Source organism: Macrobrachium rosenbergii, chromosome 47, assembly GCF_040412425.1.
Source record: "Macrobrachium rosenbergii isolate ZJJX-2024 chromosome 47, ASM4041242v1, whole genome shotgun sequence".
Classification (NCBI taxonomy): Eukaryota; Metazoa; Arthropoda; class Malacostraca; order Decapoda; family Palaemonidae; genus Macrobrachium; species Macrobrachium rosenbergii.
This window is the reverse complement of record NC_089787.1, coordinates 22,333,124-22,342,458: the sequence shown is the minus strand read 5'-3', so window position 1 is coordinate 22,342,458 and position 9,335 is coordinate 22,333,124. Positions and strand designations below refer to the sequence as shown.

At 33.4% G+C, this 9,335-nt stretch overlaps 1 protein-coding gene across 1 annotated transcript in view; it reads right to left on the bottom strand.

Moving 5' to 3' along the window:
- Window positions 1–1,448: 1,448 nt before the first annotated feature.
- The window catches only part of LOC136830617 (carbohydrate sulfotransferase 3-like), a 16,777-nt gene continuing 8,890 nt past the window's right edge, over window positions 1,449–9,335 (bottom strand). Inside the window, exons 2-4 of the mRNA XM_067090187.1 lie at window positions 3,949–4,546; window positions 3,263–3,367; window positions 1,449–1,767 (exon numbers count right to left, since the gene is read on the bottom strand). Of these exons, the coding sequence (XP_066946288.1) occupies window positions 1,479–1,767; window positions 3,263–3,367; window positions 3,949–4,546 (992 nt within the window). The 3' untranslated portion in view covers window positions 1,449–1,478. The remainder of the gene's footprint in view (window positions 1,768–3,262; window positions 3,368–3,948; window positions 4,547–9,335) is intronic.

Genomic DNA, 9,335 nt, shown 5'->3' with positions numbered 1-9,335 from the left:
TAGCTGAAGGAGTTATATGTGGTCGGGTCTCTAATGAGCAATTCAGATTTGGGTTATCATATTAATGTTATTGTTTTCTCCTTAATTAATGATCTCTTTATCGTACTCTTTATATTGAGGATAATGATAGGTAGCTCCGTTGGGATTGTATGTATATGTATAATATATATATATATATATATATATATATATATATATATATATTTATATATATATAATATATACATATATATATGTATATATATATATATATGTAATATATATATATATATATATATACACATATATATAACATATATATATGTATGTATGTATTTATATATATTTATCCTGTATATATATATTCATATATATATATATATATATATATATATATATATATATATATATATATATAGAGAGAGAGAGAGAGAGAGAGAGAGAGAGAGAGAGAGAGAGAGCTAATCCAGGCTCCATCTGTGCAAATCTAATCCGTAGAGGGATTACGGGATTACCGTAAAATCGCGAATTCGTGTCCAGCTAATAGTAATCTCATAATGGTATTGACAATATTAATCCCCATTATGATAAGTACCCATAAGCCTTTAGTCATTCATTTGTGACCTTTGGCCATGTGACGCCAGTTTATAAAAATAAGGGGAATTTCTTTCCTTATGCATTAAATTAAATGTAATTCATTACATCATCGTAATGTCACGTTGTTTTTCTAAATTTAATTCTATTGTAATTATTTTGTAATGTTCACTAGAGAGAGAGAGAGAGAGAGAGAGAGAGAGAGAGAGAGAGAGAGCGAGAGAGAGAGAGAGAAGCTGGTCTCTGTATTAAACGTGATAAATAATTTGCTATATAGACAGATATTAAAACATTTATAAGAAAATGGCTGTAATATATATATATATATATATATATATATATATATATATATATATATATATATATATATATATATCACTAAATTTGTAATTATTCACATTTGTTTATGGTTATTTCTCCTTGACCTTTGACCTCCTTATGACCATGAAAGTTCGTTGACATTTCTCTGACCTTCTAGTCTACTTATGTTGGATAAAATTGATTTTAAAATCATTAAAATAAAAATGATAATAATTATCTGTTACAACAAAGTTAAAGTCTAATTTTATTAAGTCTACCATCTATTAGCGTAGATTTACGTTGTCTATGATATAATAATTTTTCTTCAAAGAAAACTTTATTTTTATGGTAAACTCTAGTAATGAATAATCATCATACATTTAAGCGTGATTAGTTTGGTTTTAGTCATTATGGAGATAGTCAGAAATTTTTTTATTATTTTCTATCAATTAAAATACAGATAATCGCATCTCCAACCTATAGAAATATATTAAGAAAAAAACACGTAAAAAAATATTAATATTTCAGCCAAATTTATTTCCACTAAAAAAAACAGAGGTACAATAAAACAATAATTTACTTATTAAAAAAAATAGTAAACTTTATTATACATCTGGCATCAGGGCAGGCACATGTCCAGACGGAGTATCGTACGTAAACAGAGGATTCCAGGAACTGTTATCGTACAAGGGCACCGTATAATTCCTGGCGGATTCCAGATCCGGGAACGTCCTGAACCCGATATCCCTGATCACTGACCCACAGGCGTCTTGGATCAGCTGAAGCTGATCGCCTGTGATGGCCGATCTCCATTTCTGGGGCATCTTTTTGGTGTTTCTTTTGATACCATAGGTGTTGTGTCTGCCTCTGCTAGTGGTCGATTTCATGAGGAAGCTGTCGAAGAACAGGGAGAATAGAGAGAATAGGAAGAATATACAGTTAAAGATGGGTATTCTTGGTATTTAGTATTCATAGATATTTGGGCTTGCTCGGTGGGAATGTTTTGCCATATTCTTGGTAAGGTTTCTCATTTCTTTTTTTAACAGGGGTTTGGCTGAATTTATTTTGGTAATGGGGAGCCATTCTGTGATTAATAATAATAATAATAATAATAATAATAATAATAATAATAATAATAATAATAATAATAATAATAATAATAATAATTTTAAGTTAGTGGCCCCTGTGGTGGTCTTGTTCCATATGAATAGGTTTCATCTACTGAATAATAATAATAATAATAATAATAATAATAATAATAATAATAATAATAATAATAATAATAATAATAATAATAATAATAATAATAATAATAATAATCCAAACAAAAACTTCTTCCAGTTTTCTCCTGAAGATGGAAAGAGAAACCCACAAGATTCCTGTGTATAACTTGTTTATTTGTAAATATTTACATGTTACTTGAAACTCGAGTACTTTCAGGTCCTAACTGTGCCCCTTTTTCAAGAGGTGTGAAGGTGGTCAGGCTGGTTCAAGATTGCTGGGCCTTGAACCAGCCTGACCACCTTCACATCTCTTGAAAAAGGGTCACAGTTAGGACCTGAAAGTACTCGAGATTCAAGTAATATGGAAATATTTACAGGTAAACAAGTTATACGCAGGAATCTTGTGGGTTTCCCTTTCAGTAATAATTATAATAATAATAATAATACTGTGTGATTTACACTTGTTAACTAACTCTTATATAACGATAGCCTTTTAAAAAGTAGAGGCAATACATCTCGGAATTAACAATACGAATTACCAAGATCTTTTTAAGCTGTGTCATGTACTACTGCCATTGATTGTTAGAGTCAGTTATCTGTAGCATAGTCTCTGTGGATGGGCTGACGTGCCCTTGAAATTTATATTGTGTCATATTAACCGTTATGTAATGGGTACATGCTACAAACAAAATCTTGTTATTCTTTTTAAGATTTTATTGTATTTGAACAATACCACAGTACCTCTTCCGAGGTATTGTTCAAATGCCTCATAAGAGGTGTATTTTGTCTCATATTTCATTGATTAATCTATTTTTATGATAAATAAACATTAGGAAGTTACAATAATAATATAAAAATACTTAAAAATGCCTTTATACCATATTAAAAAACTCTCCTTTCCTGTTTTGAATCTTACTGTGTTGAATATCTATAACTTTACTGTCTACGAATATAGAACAACACTTCCCATTAACGCCAAATCTTAACAGAGCAGCATAAAGCAATTTACTTAGTTAAGGGTACAGCAGAGCTCAAAAATGACGCATACACTCTTGATGGCCGAGTGGTCGAAGTCACTGTCTGTCTTTTCTAAACCGATATATAGTGAATTTTAATCAAACAGAATTTGTGGCTTAATGTTCGCGAATATAATAAAGTTTAATTACCTCCTTGTGGAAGATGGGAGGTCAGCGTATCCCAGAAAGGCATATATCTTTCTTGCCCAACCCCAGGGGTCATTGCATAAGTCCTCGTACCGCACTGCCATGTACCTGTAATGGACTGGTAATGAAATCTCTCTCTCTCTCTCTCTCTCTCTCTCTCTCTCTCTCTCTCTCTCTCTCTCTCTCTCTCTCTCTCTCTCTCTCTCTCTTTATATTATATAGATACATATGGATTGGTGAGAATGACTGGAGGAAGAATGTCTGCAGCTCAGTTGCTGCAGAGAGCCAGAAATAGAGAGGAGTGGTGAGCCATGATTGCCGACGTCCTTGGGGATATGGCACCTGGATGATATACATGTTTTGTATATGTATATATATATATATATATATATATATATATATATATATATATATATATATATATATATATATATATATATATATATACACACACACACACAATATTAAGAAAATTACACTAATTTCGTGAAGTAATAACCAAAAGGCTTTATTTTATTCTGGCTGAAAGAGCCAAAGTTGTTTAGAAATATTTTTGAATGGTTTGAATAATTATAAAAATTATTCAGGCCTATACAAAAATGTAAACAGTACTGACGTCCTAAGTACACAGTATTATGCTTGAGTGTGTATGTATGCAGTTTATGTGTAAAAGTGTATGTGTAACTCACTTCTCTGGGTACATTATCTTCAACTCAAGACCATTGTGAAGATCCTCAGTAAGCCAGCCACACGCCCGCTCAGCCGTTAGATTCCATCCCCGGTCCCACCCCGAAATGATGGCGGCCCTGGGGTCCCTCACGAGCTGGATGACCTTCATATTGACCTCCGGGTCATGGAGAATCGCCTGCAGCCAGGCCACTCTGGTCCTAATCGTTTTCACGACTCTCACAGACTTCTTCTTGCATCTGGAGTTGATGACCTCCCCCGTCAGGCAGGATTTGTGGCTTCCGCACTGCTTGTAGAATTCTTTGAACACGAAGATGGGGTTCCTGACGAAGGTGGAGAGGATTGGGTCCTTGATGTCGCAGGTGAAGATATCCCTGAGGCCCTCCGTGGCAGACTTCTCCGTCAGTAGGTGCAGGGCTTCTATGTCATGCAGTGGCTCGAAGAAGTAGACTGTCTTCGACTGGGATGTCAGGAGGCCTCCTAGGAAACTCGAGCCGGTGCGTCCCATGGACGCCAGGAGGAGGACGTTGTAAGGAAAGCGTCCTTTTTCACCACCAAGAGTCCTGTTCGTCCCTTCGCCCTTGGCCCCCACTTGGATATCTGCAGTAGGAGGTGAAATGGAGTCCAGTCAGGTTTCTTGCCAAGGTTATGACTGAGATTTAAGAGTACCTAATTCCCGATACATTGCCTGACACAGAAACCAATTAGTCTTTATCAAAGCATCAAGACATCTTCACCTCATTACCTGGGCTGAAAATGTCATGGCACTTAGATCTGTGACTGTGATGATAAATGAACTTACACCCATTTGAATATCAAGTCGTTTTCTACACTTGCCTCGTAAATATAGACTGGAATTCAGAACCGTACATCATGTTTTGACTTATTTAAATAAAAATGGAGTTCTGAATCAAACTTTGATCTTGAACCTCGAGGTAAATATGTGTCAAAATAGAGTTCCACCAACATCCTGACCAGTCCTATGTTGTCATTACTGAGTTGAAATTAAAAATAATGTAAAATAACAGGGACAGCAAGTTGAAATAAATGATCCTGACCATGTATGGAAACTATGATTCAGCATTCTGGCCCAATTGTCTTGCAACTCTTAATAATTTTTCACCTACTAATTTCATTTATCAAAAACAATTATTGTAAACTTTTCAACATTTCCAAATCTAAAGTCATTTCATCTAATAATTTGACATATATATGTGTTATAGGACTGTACATTTCAAGACACCCGATTTGCCAACCAATAAACTATTACTTAACTTTTTAGACCCTGGCTGCACCCCTTTCGTGACTTACTGCACCTCCTTTCATATTCTCTTTCTGCCATCTGACTTTCCACACATTCCTAACAATTGATTCATAGTGCAACTGTGAGGTTTTCCTCCTGGTACACCTTTCAGACTTTTAACTGTCAGTTTTGTTTTCAGTGCTGAATAGCCTTTGGCATAAATTTTATATTCAATCAGTCATAACTTAGAAACTCTTTGACCCGTTACGTACAAAGTCATATCAAAATTTTGAAACTGCTAATCACCCTTTCGGCGTCCATGGTCCCGTGATAGGTTAGAATTGGCCTTAATCATCTGTAACCCTTGAAGAAACATTTCCCCATTCATTTCCTTTTGGATTTCAAGGCTTACAGTGGAAGAAAAATTCTTGAAATTTCATTAATGAAAGATGGTAACATTCCATATGTAAGTTTAGGGTTAGTCCTTAAATTTTAAGGTACAGAGGCTTAGAAATTTTATATCTTCCCTTTCCATCTGGCACAAGTGCACAGGAGGGTTTAATTTGACGAATCCTAAAGTTAAAAAAGAAATTTGGAGAAAGCATCTCTTGAAATTATATATGTATATATATATATATATATATATATATATATATATATATATATATATATATATATATATATATAAAATATATATATATATATATATATATATATATATATATATATATATATATATATATATATATATATATATATATATATATATATATATATATATATATATATATATAAAAGAAGGCAATATCCCTTGCTTAGGTATAGAGTTAAACCTTAAATTTTAAGCCACAAAAACTGCCAAAAAGTTATATCTTCCATTTCCCTTTAGCACAAGTGCGCAGGAAAGTTTTTGATTTGACGAACCACGAAGTTAAATAAGATATTCATAATCAGGTCGAAAGGTCGAAGGAATGCAATAGATCTCTAACCTGTGGAATGGGTGGCGTTTACTGATTACAGATGCGCTCAGGTGACTTCCAATTGGCCTAGGGAAGTTAATGACTCGCACCAGTGTCGACAGTGCACCTGAATATCAGCTGAGGACTTGATCAGGTTCCCTGAGTTACCGACTAGCTAAAAATTTTCGACCACGAATTTCGAAACCCTGCTGATAGCAGGTATCCAACCAGAGGCTTTACGAGGTGGGGGGTTGGGGGAAGGGGAAAGGGGGTTAGAGTTATGAAAATTATATGCGGTTGTGATGTTTATATTTTCGATAATCTTGAAGAGATGAAATCGATTCCTTTATTCTTTCTGTATTTCCCTTTGCCTTCTACGTACTAATGAACACCATATTCTTTGGAACCTAATAATAATAATAATAATAATAATAATAATAATAATAATAATAATAATAATAATAATAATAATAAACTTACCAATAACAATGGGGGTGGGTCCATATTCTCGTAAAAAAATGATTTCATTGATGAAAAAAAGTTGAAATAAATATATAGATAGATTGATAAAAAACTGAAAAAATAATTGAGTGAATAATTGAACACATAAATTGAGTAAATAAAAAAATAAAAAAATAAATTAGTTAATTGATTCATACATAACTGCTGTGCATTTTGCAAGAAGCGACTTGCAAGACAGTGCTCAATGCAGTGGCGTACAACTTCAAGGTCAAAGCACACGATAGTAAAAAAAAAACAATTATATTTATGAATGACCAGTCACGGAGAACAGGCACAGATTATCGTGAAACAAGGAACTGCACCCGGTTCGAATAAGTCATCCTTATCATCATCCTCTCTCTCTCTCTCTCTCTCTCTCTCTCTCTCTCTCTCTCTCTCTCTCTCTCATGCGAATGACATAACCCCAAGCACCTGTCAGAGGACGACCATTTTTTACCATTTTTTTGAGAGTTTAAGAACATTACTGAGAAGTGGGTTTCAATATGCACAGGTGTGGTTGGGTGGTTACCTGACGCTTGCCTGTGGGTGCAGTAATTGCGAGATGTTTTGGCAGCAGGTGTTGCCAAAGTCATTAGTTGGTAAAAGATGCTTTGCTAATATTTTTTTTAACGTTCTTTTTGTAAATGAGTTTTTTTGAAAGTGACTTCTGTGCAAGTGAATTTTTTGTATTTTTTGGTAAGTGAATTTTTATGCAAGTGACATTTTTTTTCCAAGGGTCTGTAAGTGACAATTTTTTTTTTGCGAGTGAATTTTTTTGGAAGTTAATTTTTTGCAAGTGACAATTTTTTTTTTTTTGCAAGTGACATTTGTCATTTTTTTTGCAAGTGACATTTTGACATTTTTTTCAAGTGATTTTTTAAATTTTTTTGAAGTGATGTTTTTGGAGTGATATTTTTTTCTAGTGAATTATTTGCAAATAACATTATCAGTTTTTTGTGAGAAAAGCTTTTTTGCAAGTGATATTTTTTTTGCAAGTGATGTTTTTTTGCAAGTGATATTTTTTTGCAAGTGACTTATTTTTTGCAAGTGACTTTTTTTTTTGTAAGTAACAATTTTTGCACCATTTTTTAAGATATTTTTTTGTTCCGTGACTTTTTTGCAAGTTACATTTTTTTGTACTTTTTTGGTAAGTGGCTTTTTGTGACTTTTTTTACAAGTGACATTTTTTGCGAGTGACATTTTTTGTGACTTTTTTGGCAAATGACATTATTTTGCAAGTGACATTTTTTTTTACAAAGGGTAATCTTTTCCCAGTGACATCTTTGGAAATAATAATAATAATAATAATAATAATAATAATAATAATAATATATAATAATAATAATAATAGATTCTATGGAACAATCTTGAATTTCATACATAAAATGCAAATGGATCTTATCAGAGGACATTTTGAGTAAATGAATAACATACATTATTATTCATCACTTTCTAGTCAGTCTAAAAGATAAGTATTCATCAAAAAGCTAATTCGCCCTTAATAGCCATTACTGATGGCCATTACCTAAGCGGTCTGAAAAGGAAGTAGACATTACTCAAGTGGCAAATTACTGATTTTAGACCAGCCAGTCCATTGGTTTCTGAGAGTACACATATTACCATTAAAACTAATCCCTCGTATATGAAAGTTTAAGTAGTCTACTCACTTATATTGAGCGAATGCTAATGGACTCTGCACCTGAGAACTACTTATATATGTAGATGAGTACCTCAATAAACACATATGCCATCATATGTGAATATTTAGACTGGTCTGGGGTTCACTGTTCAATACGTATGTAAATGTATTTCTGCTCAGTGTTTGACACTTTAATGGTGCTCCATTCTACAGTGAATAAATCATAAACAAGTCGGCAACATATGGCATACATGTCACCAACATGTTGAAAACAATTCATTGGCAGTAAGTGTCACCAACATCTTGGGCAACGTATGAAATACTGTACATGTCACCAACATGTTGAAAACAATTCATTGACAGTGTCACCAACTGGTTGGGCAATGTATGACATACATGTCACCAACATATTGAAAACAATTCATTGAGAGTAAATGTCGCCAACATGTTGGGCAACGTATGACATATATACATGTCACCAACATGTTGAAAACAATTCATTGATAGCATCACCAACTGGTTGGGCAACATATGACATACATGTCACCAACATGTTTAAAACAATTCATTGACAGTGTCACCAACATGTTTAAAACAATTCATTGACAGTGTCACTAACATGTTGAAAACAATTCATTGGCAAAAAGTGTCAAAAACATGTTGAAAACAATTCATTGGCAGTGTGTCATCAACATGTTGAAGATAACTCCAAGATCGTGAGTCGGGAACGTACCTTTGACAAATACTAGATAATCATATGAAGCACTGGTCAAGACTACCAATAAGCCACTGACTTGTACTCAACATGTTTATGATATGTATGTGATAAGTAGACAACATATGTTGATGACATGTTTTACTGGGTATGAGCTGAATCTCTTTATGTAAACAAAAATAGAGTTTTCTCATGGGTACAGTCTTGGGGTGAAATTTGATACGCGAGTCACCTTGGGACTGAGTTATCTTCATTCCACCTTGAACTATTTGTCAAGGTCACAGGTCAATTTGAAAGTCAGAAATAAAAAAAAAATGTAATTCAGGCTTAAC